Source organism: Pseudopodoces humilis, chromosome 7, assembly GCF_049639895.1.
Source record: "Pseudopodoces humilis isolate 2021_Gansu_Grassland_sample_001 chromosome 7, ASM4963989v1, whole genome shotgun sequence".
Classification (NCBI taxonomy): domain Eukaryota; kingdom Metazoa; phylum Chordata; class Aves; order Passeriformes; family Paridae; genus Pseudopodoces; species Pseudopodoces humilis.
In genome coordinates, this window is record NC_142206.1 from 6,975,591 (window position 1) to 6,997,498 (window position 21,908).

The 21,908-nt window shown below is 44.0% G+C and overlaps 1 protein-coding gene across 4 annotated transcripts in view; it reads left to right on the top strand.

The window, feature by feature from the left end:
* The first annotated feature begins 2,791 nt into the window (after window positions 1–2,791).
* Window positions 2,792–21,908, top strand: part of LMO1 (LIM domain only 1) — a 59,507-nt gene continuing 40,390 nt past the window's right edge. The window contains exons 1-2 of one of the 4 annotated variants that reach the window (XM_088058315.1): window positions 7,492–7,602; window positions 8,005–8,106. In XM_088058315.1, the coding sequence (XP_087914441.1) occupies window positions 8,082–8,106 (25 nt within the window). In that variant the 5' untranslated portion in view covers window positions 7,492–7,602; window positions 8,005–8,081. Of the gene's footprint in view, window positions 2,901–7,491; window positions 7,603–7,633; window positions 8,107–21,908 lie in introns of those variants that run through there. The other 3 variants (XM_088058316.1, XM_088058317.1, XM_005529014.3) reach the window with 3 other exon arrangements.

Here is a 21,908-nt window from a genome sequence, read left to right on the forward strand (position 1 = left end):
CCCCATGACTCTGACTGCAGGATTGCAGCAGACTGTTCAAGCTGCAGGATGTGTGCTTGGCAATGAAATGTTTTGGTAGTTTTGGCATTATTTTTCTGCCCTTGTGTGACGCTCTCCCATGTGCCTACAGAAGTGCAAAATTCTCTCTTCCTTTTTCCCTCCAGGTCATTTTCATGCCCAGTGACCCCACCTTTGCTGGCTCAAGCACAAACACCCTTTCTGAAGAACGATACCAAAGTCGGCCTCTGTTTCCTCAGTTTCTTCCTGTTCTACCCTTGGCATCCCAACAGTGACCCTGAGCTCCAGTGCACGCAGACAAACTTCTGCCACTCAGGAAGTCTGTGCTCAGATTAAACCACACCATCCCTGTGGCAAGCTCAGAATTAAGGCTCAAGAACTGCATACCAAGATCTTGAAATTCTGGCTTTGGACCCAAAAGTCTCCTTGGCCACAGTGAGACGGAATGGGCTCAAGGACCAAAAGCACGCTCAGAAATGTGCTGATGCACTATGTTCTCCAAGAGTCAGTATTTTTCAAGTGCTGCTGTGCTCTTTCAAAGGAGGGAAAAAAAAAAAACAAAGAAGATTCACGGAGTTAGAAGGACCAAGTTCCTGTGGGTGCAGTATGTGCCACAGAGTGGAAATTAAAAACCAGAGAATTAACAGGGTTTGTTGTGTTACAAAGCTGAAAGCGTTTTTATCCTTATATGTGTGTACTCACAGAAAAACATACTGCACTAATGAAACACAACTCCATGTTCTCAGTCATATTTATTGTTTGTTGCCAAGCAGTCTTAGCTCTGGGTTTGTTTGGTTATTGTGGGGGTGAAGAGGAGGTGCTTGTGGGGTTTGTGACCCCCTTGGCTATAGGTGATGTGTACAAGGTGTGCCTTAAAGAGAGTGGGTAGAGTTGCCAAACAGGCAAGTTTAATAATGGGTATCTTGACAGGGGTGAATGTGAAGATGGGGAACTGAGGACATGACAGTTCCCACGAGATGATGTACAGCATTATGCCCCCCTAAAATCTATCCAAAATTATCTGTCTCCCCTCAAGGGGAACCAGCCTGAAGAAAAGTCAAAAAAAAGGCAACATGGTGGGACCTAAATAAAAGCTAATAGATGAGCTGAGCTAATATTAGTTTCCTGATATATAAAGCCAAATGGATTAATGGATCAGCTCATGCATTGCCTAAGGAAACAAAAAGGAAATCTTCAATACTTCTGTTCACATTGAGGACATGAACAATACAGTAGGTCTTTAGAAAGTAAAAACCTAATTTGGGGGAATCAATTACTACTTCTTTTTTTCTTACCCTTTTTTTTTAAAAAAAAAAAAAAATTTAAAGGAAGTTCACAGAGAGGTAAAACTTGGGTAACATGCCAGCCAGAAGTCATGCGTCTCAGACACCACAATGATGGTCGATCTCGGTTTGCATCAGTCTTGCCTGGGCTCTTTTTAGCATTCCAGCTTCAGCTAATGGAAATCAAGCCCATTATGGTAAACGTAGGAAGCAAGTACATTAATAGTGGGCACTGACATTAATTCAAATGGTAAACAATTCAGAACTGTTCCCAGTACATACTAGATTATGTATCATCTTACCTGCTGCTTCAGAGGGTTACGCTTTTCACAGGTTTTTAAAACACAGAAGATTGTCTGCCGCAGACTTTTCTGCTTTAGCAAACTGTTTTCAAATTCTGCTTTGCTCCCTATCTGTCCCATATACTTTTTGGTTTTGAAGGCGCGCGCTTTCACTCCAGAGCTGACACCATCGCAATGCCAATCTGTTCCTTACTTTAAAAACAGAGAGGCAGACAGGGCAAGTTTAGCAAAGGCGAGATGTGGGGGAAAATCTATCACGAAGGTAGAAAGAAAAATTGAGCTTATTTATACAGTAACACGTGCGTTAGAGTAATGCCTCCCTTCCTCGGCTGTGCGCTCCCCCATCTTCTCTCTCACACACGTATATACACACACACTTTAACTGTGCTTTTGTGTTTTGTCAGAATTAATGAGAAAAGTTCCCTTGCCCTAGGGGTAATTAGTGTCCTTGGAGTTAAATAAGCTAATACTTAGACACCTCTGGCACAGGCAATTATGTTTGTGTATTGAATAATTGATTCAAAGAGGGGGGGAAGGGGCTGCTAATCAGATCTGAGCATAATGAATTGATTTAATTAACAGGGGAATCTGAGGGTCCCTGGGAAATGTGTGCATTTATTCAGCAGCAGGAGAGAGTGCAAAGCACATAAATTGAGAGAGAGAGCGAGCGAGCGAGGCAGGCGGCAAGTGCTTTTGCTTTCAGTGATAGGTTCACATCTTTCCTCCCTCCCACCCCCCCTTCCTTTGAATATAATTTTAGATTTAGAGTGAAATCAAGAGAAAAGCACTTTAGAAGCCTGGAAAGCTCTTGCAGTAGCAACAGCGAAGGGGAGAGAGGTTGTGAGCGATCACACGCGATTACATTAAGACAATTTTTGACAGCGCAGGTTGGGCAAGGACGGAGCAGGGGGAGCAGCCCCCGATATTGGTCCTCCCTTACCTTTTTCCTCTCTCCCCCCCCTCCGCTTCCCTTCTTCTTTGATCCCTAAACTGGCACTCGAGCTGCAGCGGCGGGGCCGGGGGCGAGGCGGCTGCTGCAGGAGCGCGGCTCCAGCTCTCCGCCGCCCAGCGCGGCCGTAGCCCGCCCGCAGCCCCGCTCCAAACTCGCGTCCCGGGGCAGCGCCGGGGCGGCCGCGCCGCTGCCCCCGCCTCGGCAGCGCCCCGGTGCCCGGCCCGGCGCCTCGCCCGCCCCGGAGCCGAGAGCGGCGGCTGGAGGGGGAGCGCCCCAAGGAGCCGGAGCGGCGGCGGCGGCGGCCGCCCTCGGCGCCCGGGACAATGGTGCTGGACAAGGAGGACGGTAGGTGGGATCGGGGCGCGGGGGCCGCCGCTCCCGCCCGGCCGGGGAGGCAGGGCCGGGGGCCCGGGGGAAGGTGGCGGGGCCGGGGGAGCTGCCCCGCACCGCGGCACGGCGCTGCTGCCCGGCCCGTCCCGCTCCGCTCCGCTCACAAAGGGGGCCGGGGGCGGCCGGGGGCGCTCTCCGCGGTGGCCGGGCCGGGCGGCGCGGCGGGGACGCGGCAGCGGCTGGCAGCGGCCCCGCTGAGCGCTGCGGCCGGCCGGGGGGGGTCTGGCACCGCGGCCGCCGCACCGGGCCGCCATCAGCCGCGGTGGCCTCGGCGTGGGTCCCTGCCGGGCCAGCTCCGCCGGCTCCCGAGGCCGCGGGCGCCCGAACGCCGCCCCGCGCTCCCACTGCGGGCTGGGCGGCCCTGCCTGCTTGTGTAAAGGGCCACAGAACGTCCCTGTGTCGGGCTGGCGGGGGCTTCAACTCGGAAAAGTGGATGCCAGGCTCAAGAGACAAGTGGGAGATGCTCTCCTTCGCTGTTTTCTTTTTTTTTTTTTATTTTTTTTTCCCTCCTTCCCTCTTTTCCTCCCCCTTCCCCTTTTCTTTTGATCCGGAGTTTCTGCCTCAGAACGGGGAGAGTCTGCCCGCCGCGACACCGCCGAGTGGGACGGGGCACGAAGAGCGATCCGGGCTGGCGTGTGGGAGGGGGCCGGAGCGCTGACAAGCACAAGGTTAAATGCTCGCTGCCCCAGAGAGGTGCGTGGGGAGGGAGCTCGCTCCTGCACGCTCGTCACATGCCTCCGGGCCCTCGGAGAATCCCTCTCCCGGCAGCTCTTTTTCCTCCAGTTTCTTGAAGCCCTCTGAAGCAAACTGATGTAGTGTTATTAATGGGGTCTAGTGCTCCAGTGGAAAGCGCGTGTGTTGGGGAAGAGGGAATGAACTTATCTAACTGGTCAGAGAGAAGAGTAGAAAGACTTTCCTCATCCCTCGCCCCCCTGTGCACTTAGGTTAAAAGGTTAAGTAATGACCGAGGAATTAAACACGAGTAATTTCTTACTGGTGTGTGGAACAGGGTTTGTGTTTCTCCCCGACCTCACTTTCAGGAGTAACCTGCATTGCGAGAGTCCCCTCAGTTTTGCTCAGCTGCTGGAGGAAAAGGGAGGAAGGGCTCTTAACATCTCTATTAATACCCCTTAATAATAATAATAACCGGGTGATGTCTTCATCCCGGTGACTCTGTCGGGGGGTGCCTGCCAGCCCGTGTCTTTCCGTGTGATTGACAGGCTGCCAGCAGGATGCTGTCTCCGTTGCAGGGGCGAGAGGCACAGGTGAGCTGCGAGGAGAGACCGAGATCTGAAGAGGGTTTCCTAATAGGGGTGTTTGGGCTCTTTCAAGTGTCTCAGATGTACTCATTAAACACGAGGAGCTCAGGGCTGGCCTGACAGTGCTGTAAGGAAATGAAACTAGAACCCTTGATTATCCAGACAGTTCTCAACAGCCTCTTTCCAGGAGATTTCATGAGTGGCTGTGTATAAAAGGGAATAATGGTGGTGGATGGGAGAGGTAAGGAGGAAATTAGTGCGGGGTGCACTTAAAAAAGGAGCAAAGTAGGAAACAAACCCCTGATGAGAGGAATGCGAACATCAGAGCAACAAGGTGCGGTAATGCCTGGGAATCTCCTGTGCTGTTGATGGAGTAGTTATACTCAAGGAGATATTATGGTCACTTTTAACAATGCACTGGAGAAATGAGGGACAGAAGGTGAGACTCGGAGAAGAAACTCTTTTTATGAAGAGGTCATTTTACCTTTGTAAGTTTCTTTCTGCCTGATTCAAATGGGCTCCGCTTGCCTGCTCATCTGTGAATGTTAAAAGGGGATGCTGGACCTGCATAGGTTACAAATGGACTAAAATGGAAGCTTTTGCTAACTAAACCAACTCCTTTTGAAATCAAGCTTCAATGAGCTTGTTAATAAAAAATGGGTCTGTTTTACTCCAATAAATGGGCCTTTTTTTTCTCCTTTTATTTTTCTTTTTCCCAGAAGCCAGTCTGATTTTTACCATCTAAAAATCCCCACGTTGTGGCTACTGTCCAGTTCTCCCCTTGATTTAAATGGCTTTGCCATGTAGAGTTTTTCTTTGAGGGATTCTCTTTTGAGGTCTCTGGCAGCGCTGGGGGTATTCATAGTTATTATTGCATAGAGAAGGCAGGATTTCAGGATTACCCCTCCCAGAAGTCCCTGTGCATCTCAGGGAGGACACTTGCTGCCTTGTAGATGTGTGCCCCTTGCTTTTGCATCCCTAAAGGCAACTTGGGAAGCTGGGCCATGGCCATTGGCCTCAGAGGCAGCTGCCCATTCTTGCAGCTCGGGGCCTTAGGGCTGTGTGCCAGCCCCAATGTGACGCCAGGACTGCCCCAGCGGCGCGATAACTGCGGGTTTGTGTTTCCACCCCGGGTTTCTGAGCAAAAAGCTTCCTTGGCAAGCACGCTCCGTGGTGCCGAGAAGTAGTAGAGAGACTCAGTAATACTTTTCTGTGGGTCTTCATAGATATCATTGAGGATGAAGGGGCAGACTGAAAAAATAACAACAATAATAATGTTTCTGACTTGATGTGTTGTGGCATCGCGTCAAGTTTTGTCAGGGAGGTAACAGCATTTTGTATGTTTGAAGTGACATAATGTAACTTGACTGATGCAACAAGACTTGATATTAGAAAATACTGGTTCACCGTGGAACTTTGGCAGGTATCTTCCCCGAACAAATGTTAGGAACTGAGAGAAGAGGGAAAACGTTAGGAGCTGAGAGAGTGGTGGGGGAGAGAGAGGTTGAGAGAGAAAAACTTCAGGGCCCGCATTTTAGTCAGTTCCACTGTGTAAATCACTGCAGAATTTGCTGTGGGCAAGCCAACCTACGCACCGTGCAGCGCATTTATAAATTTCGAGATAATGAGAGTTAAGATATTTCTCAAATGCGTAAATGTTTTGATCGCAAAGACCAGATTTCTGCTTAAAAAAGTAAACTGACATCAGGTAGCATGATTAATTCCAACAGATTGTGTTAATTGTAGTTGACTTAAATTGCTGTACAAATGTGTTGGGGGTTAGAAAACTTTTTTTTTTTTAATTGTTGGTGTGTGAAATGAGTAAGCAGATAAAGTGTTTAAAAAAATCTGTCTGCACAGGGTGTATAATCCAGCCTCTGTGACATGATGGAGCAGTAAAGGAATAAAATGCACACTGGTCTGGTACTGCATATTTTTCTAGAGTGCATTATATCTGCTAGTTTGCTCTGCTGCAGAAGTCAGCCGTGACAGGCAATGGCTAACTTCATTTTTTATCAAAACCTTGCCTTTCTTTTAGTTACCAAGTAGTGGAAGTTGAAATGTACCATGTATTTTGTGGTAAGTCTGTCCTTTTGAAGGTGGCAAGGTTGAAAAGTACACAGACAGAAAGATGGAACATTTTTGGAGTTCACCGTTTTCTGATGGAGGCCAGTAGTATATTGAAAGTGTTGAAGTGCCTCAAATCTAGAAAATGCTCTGTTTTTTGAATTTTTGTGTGGATGCTTTTAACTATTAGACTTTAATCTTTGGGATAAAGTCCTCCTCCTTTTTAGCTTGTAACACTTCCTAAAAGAAAATGATTATTTATGGTGGTTGCGCTCTTATGCTAAAAAAACATATTCAATGCTTGCAAACTAATCACTAGGAAACAGGAGTTGTTGGAAGCACTAGATGAAAACAGTTCAGTGTAAAACGATACATTTAACATCAAATATTCTCAAGGACTTTTAGGATTAAGTATTGTGAATGAAAGGGGAAGGAAAAGCCACTTCAGCTGGGGATAAGGAATCTAATTAAAAATTGGTATTAAGGATATATAACTTGAGCCCGCTATCATGCTCTTTAGAGTATCGTTGTATCAGTTGTAAAGGGGAGGAAGAAGTATCATTAAAGCAGAAATGAAATGTTTTCTCAGATTAAAAGACTGAGATGGGTGAAACGGTGCTGTTGATCTTGGTAGCGAAGTGTCTGATCCCTCAGTCCTTGCGAGGGCCATTGGAGGCAACAGATGACCTGTCTGAAAAAGGAACAGGAGTTGCAGGACGAAGGATAAAATATGTGGGCCCCCAACTTGTCACTTTTTATTTGAGCATCGATGGCATTTCTGAAAAGTGCAGCAAACCTGTTAAGGGTCTGCATCGCGTTTGATTAGGGAAATTCATTTTAACATCGACCTAGTGAAAATGGAGCTGCGTTCCCCGGAGTACACCCTGAACCTAACACCGTCACGTGAAAACAAACCCAAAATATTTGTTCAGAAAAATTAGTATCAAGTTTTAGGTCACCGGAGACGCGTGAAACGGAGCCGGGCAGCGGCGGGGCCGGTGTAAGGCAGCCGGCATCCGCTGCGGAGAGTTGTGAGCCTGTGTGAGCTGCTGTGTGGCGCCAGCCACGGCCCCGCTGGCAGGGAGGGAGCAGCGGCGGAGGGAGCATCCCCCGGGCCCGGGGGACAAAGGGGCGGCGGCGCAGGTGGCCCCGCGGCACCTGGGCGGGGGCCGGGCGGGCTGCAGGTGGTGCTGCTGAGCCGGGGAGCCGCGCTCCGCCAGGAGAGCCCGGCAGCAGCGCCAGCGGGGGCCCTGCCAAACGCGTGCATTTATTCACAGCAAGTGTGCAAGGCTCGCCAATTGAGAGGCAGAGGCAGCGCTGCTCGGGTTTAGGTATTCTACCCTCTCTGAATATAATTTCGGATTTAGAGGCGGCTTAAATCCAGAGGGAAAACACTTTATAAGGCTGAAAGCTGTGTGGTTGCAACAGCCAGGGTTATGAGCTATCAAAGGCAATTACATTAAAATAGATTATACTGTGTAAATTGAGCCATTTAGAAGGTGAGAACCAAAGAAACAGCTCCGATCCCCCTTCTTTCTAAATTGCAGTTTTAGTTCCTTGCAATTCTGAGGCACAAAAGTAGGTGAGACTGCTTTTGTATCTGCAAAGTGCTTTATTTCTGAGTGTAATTCTAACTGAGTGCAATCTAGGTTAAAAGCTGGACAACTGGGTAATTAGAGCTCACTTGCTGCTAGAGGACGATCAGCTGTACCGTAGCTCATTTGTGTTCCCAGAGACTTGCTCTCCTCTCCCCTGAGCGGAGGCTGCTGGAGAAGAAGCATCCGTGCCCGGACTTTTCTTGATTGCGGAGATGATGGTGCTGGACAAGGAGGACGGTAGGTGGGCTGAGATTGTGTGAGCCTGTGCTCGGTGTCTTCCGTGTGCTGCTAATGCAGAAATAAGTAGTTTTGAGACAGATGTGCGCTGTGCATTTCAGAGTGTTCTGCTCTGAGCTTCTGATGTTTTTATCTCGTGTAGGTAAAAGCATGCTTGCTCTTTATTTTTTTTTTTACCTCATCTCTGACATGATCGGACAGCCAAGAAGGGTTTACTCCAGTCTGTTTGTTGAAGGACATAGCAGAAACAGCTTGATTTTTCTTTTTTTAAATATCTGTGTAGTGGTTTTTTTTTTCCTGCGAGTTACTCTGATGTATCCATTTTAGCCTGTTTGTTTTAACAGCTTTTATTGTAAATCTAATTTTGAGATTTTTCTTTCCCTTTCATTTGCATGCCATTTAGGTCTCTTTAATGTGCGCCTTTAATATCTGTTTCTCACAGCTTTTCTTCATAGCTATAAACATAATGACAATAAGCTAATAAGCCTCTGTGGCAAAAAAAAAAAAAAAACAACCCAAAAAGCATCAGTTTATTCTAAGAATTTCCTCCCTTCTTTTAATAGCAGAAGTGGAGATTCATTTGGGTTGTAATTTTATGAATGAAGCTGAAGGAGAGCTTGACTGATTTTAGGACTTCACATATGCTTATTTTTTTAAGCTGACTAGTCCTTATCAAGGGTGCTTAAGGGGAACAAATTGATGTGAGGGATATCAGACAGTGTTAGTTAGCAGCCTGAATGACCTGATGCTATCTTTTGCACGTTGCCTGCCAGGGTGTGCAACTTAACTGCTCAGTCATCAGTAGTTTCCGGGACGAAGGTGGTAAGTCCGATCACAACTTTTTAATGAGGTTTTTGGGTTTTTTTTTTTTTGCTAAGGCTGCTTTGTGGCTTAGGTCTTCCCTCATAGCTCATACACTGAAAGCAAGGATTGAAACTGAGGCAGAGCAGAAGGCTTCTGTAGCCATCCACATGGACTTCCATCCATGGCGCTGCTTCTTGCCAAGGACCTCCACCTTGGTGTGGCACTTTGTGCATGGAAAGTGGGAACTGCATCTTAACTTTTAACAGCTAGCATTTCGAGCTATTATCTCCTTATTTCATTCCACCTGTAGAAATGGATGAAGTGGGCTGTGGAATGGATTTCCCTGATCTTTTAAAATTTATTTCAGAAACCTCTTTAACTGTTAAAAAAAGAAGAAAAAGTCATAGGCTGTTGCCATTTGAAAGGAAGAGAAATGACTGAATATTTGTAAGACTGTAGACAGGAAACAGCTTTTCACAGGGAGCAAAAGAGTTTGGGAGAAATTGGAAGTTGGGCTTTTTGGCAGTAGCATTGATTTTACTTGAATATATGTATTGCTTTTTAAAATATTTATGAGGAAAATAACTTGTGATTCAAAGTCACTTACTTTCCTGTGTTGGGGTCATGCTAACCATGTTTTGTGACTACTTCTGAAAGCTGCTCAGTGCTATTAAGTTGAAATTATATGATTTTTATTCCCCAACCCATATCTGTCTTCTATTATTTTACAACTGAATTAGATCTGCACTGGAAAATAATTAGGAAGGCTTGACTATTGAAAGACCAGAAGTCTTCTACTAAAGTTTCTCTTCCCTCTTTCCTTGCCTCCAAAAAAAAAAAAAGGGAGTATTTTAGACCTAGCATTTTGAGTCATTATAAGTTTGATTTCTAAAATCTCTAAAATTTCTAAATTCTCTCTGGCATGTTCACGCATGTAGAATTTGAATCTAGTTTCTGGGATGGCATGTGAGGTTTTGTTTCATGAAGCATTTGGGACAATGAAATAATGTGGGCTTTTCACAAAGACTTGACACCTTTAAAATACGAGACCAAGTAGAAATGCATCATTGTCAGTGCCCCCTGGTATGCAGATTCAATCAGATTTGGACTAAGAGTTGACCAATGTGAGATCAAAGTCCCTGTATTAGTTGTCATGCCCTTCTGAATTTATTCCGTGCTAATTAAGTTGGCATTCCAAAACTGTGAAATAATCTAATTGGTGGGGGGGAAAAAAAAATAAATCCCGGGCTTTCTTTCTGTTAAGATCTCATAAGTTCCTTTGTTAACACAGTAGAACTTTGAAAAAAAAATGAGTAGACGTGGAGCATCTGTTAGACATCTTCTAGATCAGCTTTGCAGTTGACTGGCCTGTGGATAAAAGACACACTAAGTGCTTGAGTATTGCTTATGCTGGGAAAACAAATGAAGCTAACAGGCTTTCAAAGGCTTTGAAGCAGTGTCACTCTAAGAGGTGTTCAGTTGTTTTCTTTGGCAATATAAGTTGAAGCAAGCTAGTTTACTTTGTTAGAGGCATAAGGCTACTCTTGTAACCTTCCTCTGACTAAGATGAATTTGGCTGACTGACCTTATTTCATTCTGGACCACACGTGTTGTGCTGGGTTTGGGTTTTTTGGGGTTTTTTTTCCTCCTCCTTAAGACTCATCTCTTTTAAAAGGCAGCAGCATTTTCTGTATTTTGTTAAATCTCCCTTTTCAATTTGTGCCTCCCTACAGAACTATGTTCTGCTATGATGGAGCAATGCAAATCAAGCAGAATAGCCCAAATTAATTCTTCACATTGGCGGCGGTATGATTGCCTGCATGGAATCAATAATGCATCATAGAGGGATCAAATTTTGGAGTATAATGTGTGAATAATGCTTGACACAAAACAAAAATTCAGTCATCATAATAGCAATTAAGAAAAAGCTGCAGCTTATCCCAGCTGTAATCTCTGCTAACAATGAAGCACAGCCTGGTAATCAGCATGTATGGTATGAAATGCACTAATAGAAATCACGGCTCTTTGTTATGTGTGTGGGGGGTGAAAGTTTCCTTTTCAGCTAACTTGTGCTGTGTTAACCAGACATGGCATCCTTCAACCTAATTGTGGAGTGTGTGTGCACTTGTAAAAACACTGATCAGCTGTGTGTTCCTCCTGATGTTTGCATAGACAGGAGCACCCCAAATCACGGGTCCTTTGTGTTTTCGAGCAGAACTCTGATTAAACAGATCGCAAGAGTAGGCTGAGTAAATAACATATCAGAGGACTCCATTAAACATGTACCTTGGTTTTTATATAGAAAGAAAATCTTGTAGTTTCTTTAAAAATGAGAAGAAAACATGGGGTACTGAGTGGTTGTGTGCATTGGGGTTGGAGAATGCATCTTAGGTTGATGGGAGATATTTAAAGCAATGAATATTAGGTAATTTGAAACTGGATTAGTGGCAGCAGTTGCGTTCCCTGTTGTGTGAGAGCCCATCTTGCCCCACACAGAAGGTAAAAAACCGCAGCATTTGGAATTAGAAAAGCGGAGAAATGGATTGTATAATGTCAGTGACAGGAATTTGTGCCACGGCGCCCTGGCCAGGACAGCAGGGCTGTGGGCTGGCTTCACAAGGCACTGTGCCAGCTGCCATAAGGAGATACCTATAGATAGGTGTCTCTCCATACCCATCTACCTATCTCCAGCAACACAGGTCCAAGCAATCCTGTTCTGCGGATAAAAAATCTTTCTACGTGCTAAAATAGAGCAGGTAGAAATGGTGCCGCGTAGGAAGAAGAGCTGTTCCGCGTGCTGCTGGTATCTTTTGTTTACCCTTGAGTGGGCCTTTCTCAGGTGCACCTGTTGAGGGGTCATGCAGAGAAAGGGAGATGGCACCGTGGCTTTTCCTCACGTGACACGGAATTTAACTTTTCTGTTGCCTAATGTTCCTGAATCTCCCTCTCTTTTTCTTTTCTATCTCCTGTGCCACTCTACCTCGGACCTTATCTGAGGTCCACTAATGTCTAGCTTACCATGAATGAAGAGTCCCTACACATCTTCCCAGACACCAGTTTGTTCAAAAAATGACTGATAAAGGTCACCAAAGACCTTATTTTTGCCTATTTAGCTGAGTTACCTGTCGGTTTTTTGAGTGCTTGATCTTCACACATACAGTTTTGGTGTGGTTTTTGGAGGTTTGGTCTGGCTTTAGTTCATGACACAGCGTCCTTTTGTGACTCAGAAGTACAGTAATGATTAATATATTCACGAAGAGGAGATAAAAAGTTGTTAAAAAAGTATTCTAAATAAAATTGGAGCACATTGGGCAGCAGAACATGAGACTTGGTTTGGCCATAAAGGACCAAAAATCCATTTGGACTGTTTCTCCAAAGCTGACTGAGTGTGGAGCTAGAGATAGTTCTTCCTGGAGATTCCTTCTGCCTCTGAAATGGCAAGTATGGAAGCATGGCAGAACCACGGGGTAGTAAAGTAATTGCCTAAACCTATTCAAGAAGTGGAGGCTGCTGTAGTTGGAGCACTGATAACCAAGATATCCATGTAAAGAAATCCCATCCTAGGGGAAGAAGTGGAAGGAGGTAACAGGCCTGAGAGGAGAAAACTGCTTTGTATAAGGGTATGGCAGGCAATCAAATAGGTCCTAGTGTTTGTTCAGACTAGATAACTGAAAGATCTAGGTGAGATGTCATCATACTTCATCCCCAGGTACTGTTGACACGTGATAATTGCCTGGTTGACATAGCAAGCGTTGAAACAGTGTGAGGACATTTTTCAGCTTGGGTAATAAGGCAAAGGAAGCAGCTTGTTTTTGGAAATCGGGTTGCTCTAATTTTGGTTTAATGCAGTAGAAAGTCTACTTGATACCCTGGCAGCAGAACATAATTTGTCTTCTTTGGAGTTAGTGTTAAATTTTATTATCTTTAATAAATACAATGTGAAAATGTCAGCCTGTTTGTCATAGCCATTCCAAAAATGCTCTCTTATGGTAGAATCTTTGGAAAAATTCCTTTTAAGAGCAGTGCATTATTAATAAAGTAATCCATTAGGTCTGGTGATAAAGGGTCACAGCAGAGTCTGAAATACGTTTCTGAAATGGTTAAGAAATTTATCATGGTTGGAGGATTAATTGATTTCATTTGTAGGCTTTCTTAAGGTTTTCAGGCGTTGTGTTTAGAGATGGTTTTCTTCTCTTTGGAAATGTGCTTGCTGCTCAGTTTTGCTTCGCTGTCATTAGCATGAGCTATTACATTTCTGCTAAAGGCAAACTGTTCTTTTAGCATTATGACTGATTGCATCTGCGAGGAGTCCTACTTAGGTAAAGAATATGAAAGTTTATGGCAAATAAGGTATTTTACTTGAAATCAATTCAAAATCAGAATAATGGTATCAAGCATTAAGTGTTGCAGTGTAAGAATGAAGAAGGCACTGCAGATGCTGCTAAATGCTGAACTATAAAACTCTAATGGGTCTATATCTTTTAAAAATTGGACAGAATTGTCATCATTTAGAATACACAGACATTGTTTTAAACCCTATAGAAATCACTGCCCCCAACTTCAATAACGTGCGTAACTGTTGCCAGGGAATGATTTATTCAGTGAATGTAGCTCCTATTCACTGAAGACTTGGGGGTGGAGGGAAGGGTGTTTTAAAATGAAAGTTGTTCACTATTAGATTAACATAATTAAACCTATCTGAGCAGAATTCACCACAGCTCCTCTTTTCTTCGTTCTCAGTGTGTGTGTGTGTGTGTTTTCTCTGTCCTCCAATGGGATGACTCCCAAGCCCAAGTTTCCAGGCACGATGTGGGGTGCTGTCCATGCTAACAGATGCTCAGCTCTCCAGTGGAAGTTCTTGCAAACTACTTTCTACCAACATTCCATATGGAAGCAGATAATGGATGCTCTTGTCCAAATTTAGAGGGTTTTTAAGTTTCACTGAACATTTTCGAATTCTTTACACCGATGTTCAGAGTTCCTTGCGTGCTAATCAAACTCTGAAAGGGCGATTTGGGCAGCGAAAGTATTATTTGTCTTCTTTTTAAACTATTGATATCAACAGTTCTAATTTCTCTTAAAGAAAAAGTGGATGATTGTTGCATATTCATGACTGAACTGCAGAGGACTTGGATCAGAATTAAACAATTAACCCTCTCGCCAACATCCATTTGAGTAGAAGCCAGGGATGTTCCTACTTGGTTTATTATGGATCTGAGATATAGAAATGTATTCCGGAGGACTGTGTTTCTAATAAATAAAAAGGCATAATGAGAATGTAACTGGGAAGGAAGACAAAAGCAGCCATGCTTTAAATTGTTAATGATGGTGCCAGTGGCTGCAGCTTTACCACAGCTGTTTAAATTGATCAGCTAGTGAAAATGTTTTGTTTTGGCATTTTCCCTGCATGTGCAACTCTTTCGAAGGGACTTCTGGAAGCTTTTCAAAGGGGAATCATGATCTTTTTTAAGCTAGGCTTAGAGCACCAGAGTTTCCAGTATTTGGGAATCCAATATTTAAGGATGCAGTTCAGTTTTCCTTTTGTAAAATTTTTGGCTGATGAGCCATTATTTCCCCTAGATTTCCTCTACCACTTTTTTTCCCCTCCACAAATACTGCAAATTACTCACTACCCATAAAAGCTGAGGCAACAGCACACTTCCTAGCTGTCTTTTTTTTTTTTTCCCCCATCTCTGTTTTACTGATGCTATCAAGCTTGATCAGAACAGCAGAAAGGGGCTATGTTGATTTGCTATGCATCTTTTGGTCAAGCATCCAGTGTGAAATTGTTCTGTAAAATGTACTTTTTCAGAGGGAACTCGCTCCTAATTTCTTTCCTGGTTGGCTCTATCTTGCAGCTGAAGTGGGCTAAGAAATATCTCTTTATTTCTTGCATTCTCTCCTTCTGTTCCAGAGAAATGGGTATATGTTTCAAAAAGATGCAATCTCTTCGAGGCAGGTAGGGAGAAGATTGGACTTCCTGTATGTTCACAAGTGATGTGGTGGAGATGTTTGGGCAGAGGACTGGCTTGAGCTGGTGAGCCTTGGTGTCTTTTCCAGAACACCTCCTGCCCTGAGCTCATGAGCAGGCCTGCCTGGGACCTTGCATGAAGCCTCTTCCTGGCATTCCTGGTGGGAGGTGACTCCTGGACAGGCCATGCCTTAGATAATGTTGAGCAGCCAGGTTTCTGTGTTAATGTACTTGCAGTGAGGGTGGGCACTGAACATTATTCAGGATCCATTATATATTTATCCTTATACTCCTTTGTGGAAAATGATTTCTGTAAGTACCCTGTTACGGTTATGAAAGCCTAAATAAGCATCAGTCTCAAACCCTTTGACCTGTCTGCACAGAATGGAGATCTGTTTTGAAAAGGACTCCTTTATATCTGTTTTTACTCCATGCCCTTCCATTCATTTGCCTATACAAAGCAATAAAGGGTAAAACCAAAGTAACATAAATTGGTCTGTCTTCCTGAATCCATGTCTCGCTAATGTACCCAGATTAACTCAACTGTAAATTGTCTCCTTTGGATGTCGTGTCTTGCTAAAAGTTTCCTATATGATTCATGATTTGGATTGCTTTTAACAGCTATTGGCTAAGCAATATGGTAAATGTACAAGGTGATGCAATTGGCATTAGTGAGAGGATGCACAGGAGCATGTAATGCAGTCAATACTACATTAACTACTGATGCCCAATTACAGAAACTGGAAGAGTGGCTTTTAGGAGCATTAGGACTTGCAGAAGAGCTGAGATCACCTGCCGCTCCTTGCCTAAAAGCTTCACCCTTTACGTGCTGGGATCAAAGCAAACATTTAGTTGCTATTTTGTCATGTATAACAACGAAGGTATTTCCCCCCTCCCTTTTTTTTTTTTTCCAAAAAGTGTCACACTGATGCTTTTAGCACATGTAAAATCCTATCTCTGTATTCCAAGACTCTGCTTCCATCTCCTGGGGCAAGACTTTATTTGAATAAAAACTCTTTAACCACCTCTGCATTTATTGTTTCTCTGAAGCTTACTATTTGGGCTAGTTTTTCTTTTAAAGGAATACTAAGTGATATTTAGAGTGTCCTATTTCAGTGTGCCAGAGTGGGCTCCCCATTGCTCCTCCCAGCTTCTTTCCCTTTTCTAATCTGTGTGTCATTGTTTGTGACTTCACCTGGCTCCAAGTCTCTAAAAAGTGTTTTAAAATACAACCAGATACCACATAAAACAGGATATTTGAGTGTGCAATCTCTCTGCAGTCCACATTCAGATTAAGCACACGTTGTTTCCACCACTGCTTTTAAACCCATTTGCAGTAGATGGCAAAGGACCACATTATACTAAAAACAGTGCATACTTTTAGATTGAACTGTGTGATCACAGCTTCTAAATCTATTTTAAAAATAATGAGCAATGTCACTGCTGCATGGCAAAGCTAGCAACCCACAAAGTTCCTCTGGACTTGGAGCGAGATGGGAAATTAAGCGGCTCTAAGAACACTGAAATATTTTAATATAAAAGACAGCTGGCAGGTGGCTTATTGCTCTTGTTGCAGCATTTGTCTTTACTTCCAGCAATGAGGCTTGGCACATCACTGCTGCTTTTAATCCTCAGAGCATTTTGCTAGTACTGAGGAATTTGTGCACCCCAAGTGATCATCCTCTGGAACTCAGGCCTGGATATCTGGTGCCTGACCCCCATGAGGCATGGGTGGACTTCAGTGTTTCAGCTGTCCCTGGTTTGTTCCTCTCTGCCTTCTCTCTGCTGGGTCCCACCTTGCCTGCTGTCCCATGCTGGGTTAGACTCTGCAGAAGAAGGGAGAAATAACCTCCGGATCTCCTGGGAAGGACAGAGTGCTATTGAAGCAATTGCTCTCCTTAACTGTTTCGGGGGAAGTTTTATTGATCCCCTCTCAATTGGCAATTTTAATTTTGGGGTTTTTTTTATCCCTGAGGTCCAGTCCAAGCAATTGCAAATTGCTGAAGAAGAGCCTTTGCTAGCCTGTGTTCCTGCCGTAACTGTGAGTGTCGGTCACGTTCATGGGGGCAACAGAAAACACGGGGTAAGGCAGTGCTGTAAAACATCCTGACACTCTACAGGCATTTCCCCAGCGACCTTTTTTTTTTTTTTTGGGTAGATGGTGGCTTAACTTCTCATCCATCACTTGTGTTGGTTGTCCAGGCGTTTGCCCCGCAGCCCCCCGGAGCTCTGCCCCATCCCTGGGTACCCCGGGCTGTGTTTGCTGCGGCCGGGGGCAGAGGAGGAGCCTGTTATTTTTAAGTCCGACTGTTGCTTTCAGGTGGCGATCGATGCTCTTTTGAACGTCTGGGGGAGGAGAGCAGAAGGTGACCTGCTGGTTTTCCACTCGCACTAATGTGTTTAAAAGGTGGCACCAGCAGTGGGGGCGTGGGGGAACTCGGCTGAGCTGTGCCTTCAGCGCGCTTGAAACGCAGACAAGTATCCTGAGCTTGATGCACTTTCCAAGCTGTACAAACAATGTTTGAAAAGTCTGAAGTACCCAGCAGGGCAAGTCAAAACGTCCTTGAGCAACTTTGTATTTTAGACAGTGTTTTCTCTTTGCCTTTGATCAGGAGGGAACAGATGTGCCTCCTCTCATGTGTGTGTTTGTGCGCACCCCCTGATGTACGCGCGTTCCCTGCCCTTGTGCAGGGCTGCAGTGTTTAGGGTATGCTGTTATTCCTCTTTGTTCTTTCTTATTACTGTTGTTATGTTGCTTTTTCGTTGTTGTTGTTGTTGTTTTTCCAGGGAATCTAAGTTGGAATTTAAAAAGGTCAGACTAAACAAGGTTTTAACTTACTCTCGCTCATTTCCTTATCTCCCTTTAACTTGGATAGAGTGGGAAAAGAATATATATAGTAATGATCCCTTTAAAAAAAAAAAAAAAGAAAAAAGAAAAAGTATGCATATATAAAATCGATTCCTTGACTAGTTTTTTGGGGGGCAGGTTTTGAGCATTTGGTCTAAGTGGGCTGCTCAGTGAAATTTGTACATTCATAAAATAGCTGATTGAAAAGCAATATTTCAGATAAATACAAGCCAGCGATCTATCAGCAGTTGTAATAAAAGCTGGGCTTCAGGCTGTGATTTTATTTTGAAATAATAAGAATTGCTTTATTCTTTTTACTTGAGTTACCATGGTAATTCTGTCGTGTAGCAGTGTTATATTGATTTAGAAAGTGGACAGTAATATTTCTTTTGTGTTATTCTGTTTCTAGGGGTTGATTTCTAATTTCCACTTGGAGATTACTTTTATAAATTTCTTAAGTCCTTCCACTTTTTTCTCTAGCAGTGTAATTTTCCTCTCACACATTGCTATTTTCCGAGCTTATTGGTTTGCTCTTATTTTAAATTAAACTTGCTGGTTTCAAATATTGAAATGACATCTTTGTCTGTGTCTGTACTTTGGTTTAGCAAAATATTACAGTCTGCTGTTTTATGCTTAATAATTCAAGGGAAGCTTTATGTCTGCCATCAGTGGTTGTTGGTAACTCATGACTAAACCAACACAGAGCTCAAACCTCTGACATTTTAATACCGTGTAATGGTGCTTCCACCCTGCATACTCTTTGGATTTTTCTTTAATCTGCCTTATGTGTGTGCTAAAAAGAATGCCAATTAAATTCTGAAGAGATCAGGAGCAGCTTTTGGGTGGAGGTGGGTCTTGGCTATTTAAGGTCTCTGTCGTGCTTGAGATAACCACTGGTTTTGTCTATGGCACAGGTACTGTTCCTGGCTACCCATATTTCTCTTGCAATTAAGAAGCTTCAAGTTTTCTAGAGACAGAATTTTGACTTGCAGAAGTGCTTGTACACGCTCATGGCTGGCAAAAAGTAACAAACTCCTTCAGCTCTGTACGGGATTGTTACGTAAGATTTTCCCAACTGTTCTGATTCTGTGCCACCTTAGCTATGGAGCACTGCTCTTAGATTGCTGCTGCTTTAAGAAATGACAGTCTAAACAGGATGTGGCTGTTCCTTGTGGCATCTCTCTCTTTTTTTGTGAATGAGAAATAATGCTTCTATTCCAAACCTGGGTGAAGAGCAGAAATGAACCTCAAGCATCGCTCTGTCTTCAGAAGCCGTGTTTTAGATCCCGAAACCAAAGCTATGAATTCTGCTTTCCAACAGGAGTCATTCCAATGACCTCTCAGTACAGAGGGTGGGATAACTACCTTGTGAGCACTAAGGACAAACTTCCTGATGATATAAACTCACCACTGATATGTTTTGTGGTGCAAGTAACTGGTGGGAGGGGGACTGAAGCCTTGAGCTGTTGCCCCTTGGTTTCATTCCTGTATGAAGTGCACAACAGTAAGAAAAGGAGCCCAGGAACCCCAGCTGATCTCTTTGGGAATCACTGGAACATCTACAAGCAGGAATTAGCACCAGCTGGAAAGGCCAGAGGAGGAGGAGAGTGGCTTGGACAGATGGTGGTTGACCTCAGAAGGACTGAGGTGTGAAGTAGCTGGTAAAAGGCAAATGCAATCCTGAAATCAATTGAAGAAGAAGCTGCTAATAATGATTCCTGTTAATGCTGGGGAGAAGCAGTCAGAGACCTTGTCTGCTGTGAGTAACTTGCAGATCCCTCAAGCTAAGGGACAGTAAATTCATGTGGATGTAGGGCACAGAGGATGCTCATGAAGCTCATCTCTGCTTCAGTTCATCTGCCTTTGCAAAATGAAGGCTGACTGGTCTGGATAAGCACTTTGAGAGGGGAAGCACCAGGGAGGAAGGAAAAGTGGACTTTTTACCCCCAAACATTAGAACAAGTAGTTGGAAATGGCTAAGAATGTTTCTAGGCTAGCAGTTTAAAAGCTTCTGGGCTTCTGGTCTCTAGATCCGCTTTCCTCAGAGGGTAGTGGAGGCATGAAGCTGACTTGCTGGGGTTAGAGAAAGGGATATTGCAATAGCCTCTGGCTGCAGGAGCTGGGACTCACTAGTCTTTCTCATCAGTCCATGTTGAGGCATTTATGTCACAGCCTCTGTCAATGTTTCCATAAAACTCCTGTATTTTCATGAACATTCATTTATGGCGAAAGTCTGCATGTAAGATCCTGCCTGAGGTTACCTTTTTCTTCCCTATTAAAATTTTATAAACCTGTCACTTGGCTGGGAATTTTAGTTTCCGGTGAAAGCAAAATAGAAAGTGGGGGGGGCCCTGATGGAGAAGCATGGAAGTTATAGTGTCATTTTCTTCCTCAGTGCTCCCTTTAAAAATAAATAAATAAGTAAGTAAAAAGGCACAAGCTACAATCTTACGGGTGAAGTCCTTGATGAGAATGGCAAAAGCCATGTCTGCAGGTTCTGAACTTCTTTTCAGTGATGTGATTTGGTTTGATCTGAGTGTGAAAACGCATAAGCAGCTGCTGCTCCCAGAAGTCTCCCCTAGCTTTTCTGTGTGCAGGTGTTGCTTGTGCTGTTCAGCTTGAGAGCAGTGATCCACAAACTTTAAAACCTTCAAATAGGTCCTGACCTGTGAGGCTGTAATGGCCCTCAGAGCCTTTATGGCCCATCAGATGATGTCTGTTACACATTAGTCTGTAATAGCTCTAGAATAAGTAACTTTTTTTTTATTTTTTTTTTTTTTTTAAATCAGTAATTATATCTCTCCACAACAGAGTGCAGTGGCTGCTCATGCTAAAGCACAGTTTTAAAGTAATGCAACAAGAGGCTGTTTAATGTCTCTGACAGTCTTGGTGCTGAGCACAGGTCCTCTGTTTTCTTTCTTCAGCATTTTCTTTCTCATTCCTTGCTCGTATTGCAGCAAATCCATGCTACCAGGAGCTGGCATCTCACCCCAGATTCTCTGTGATGTGGTAAACAAATGCCTCATATTATGGGTCTCCTCAAAATAATGATCTGGTCTTTCCCCATCACAGTTGCTTTTCAGGAAGAGCTTCAGCTGATAATTTGCAATCTTTTTAGTAGGGCTCTATGCTCAAGAGAGCAATCTTGCCATGGTGGGGAAAAGGGCTAGTTGATTTAATGGACTTTTTTTATAATCATTGCACTTTGTATCTGATCTTTTTGTGGGATACAGTGCTGCCTGCATCCTAAGTTGGGATTTGGGTTCGCTACCCCCTACCTAAAATGTATTTTCTTTCCCCATGGTTCATTCAATTATAACTCTAGGATATATCTTCTGGGACTGAGTAATTGGCTAGGTCAGAAGTAATCTTTATTTTCACTAGAGAGATGTTTACAAACTGATGCTGTAGTATCTCTTTAAAACCCACTGAGAATCTGATTAAAGGCCTGAGGATCTTCTGCAAAGATTGCCTGCTCCCAGTTGACTTGAAAGGGTCAGCATGCTGTCACAGTTTCGACGACTAAGAATTAACTTAAGGCTGATTCAAATGCTGCTCTCTGTGTACAGCATTGATTGGACTGCTTTCAGATGGCAAGAGGTAACTTTATCCTGCAGCATGTGTGAACTCCATTTAGTTAAATAGGGAAGCTGAATGAATATGCTTGCTTGTGGCATGGGAGCTCAAAGGTGAACACGTTCTACCCCTTCTGCCCTGAATTAAATACTTTGGGGAGGATGGGAGAGAAACATAATTCTTGTGGTAGCATGCTTGGGATACTGACTGCTGCAGCTGTTCTTCAGCAAGTGCAGCTCCTAAATATCACAAAATCTTTCCTTTGCTTCCCCTATGCACAGTCTACCCCGTGGGCTTGGCTGTAATGAGATGGGATTTCTTGTAGTGGAAATGGCAGCAGAGTGCTCTTTTGAATGGGAAAATAAACCCCAGACCAAATAAAATTAGCTCGGTGCAGCATTATCACTGCTCCTTTTTCAGGAATTGAAGCTTTTTAACCTGGTTTCATGTGAGCATCGGTGTTCAAAGGCATCACGAATTAATGTGGGAATGACATTAATGGTGCTGACTCACACAAGGCTGTGGGGTTTGTGGTGTCACACTTACAGTTGCTAGTCTTGGAGTAGCTTTTAAAAAGCTGAATGCAGCTGCCTCACACAGTCA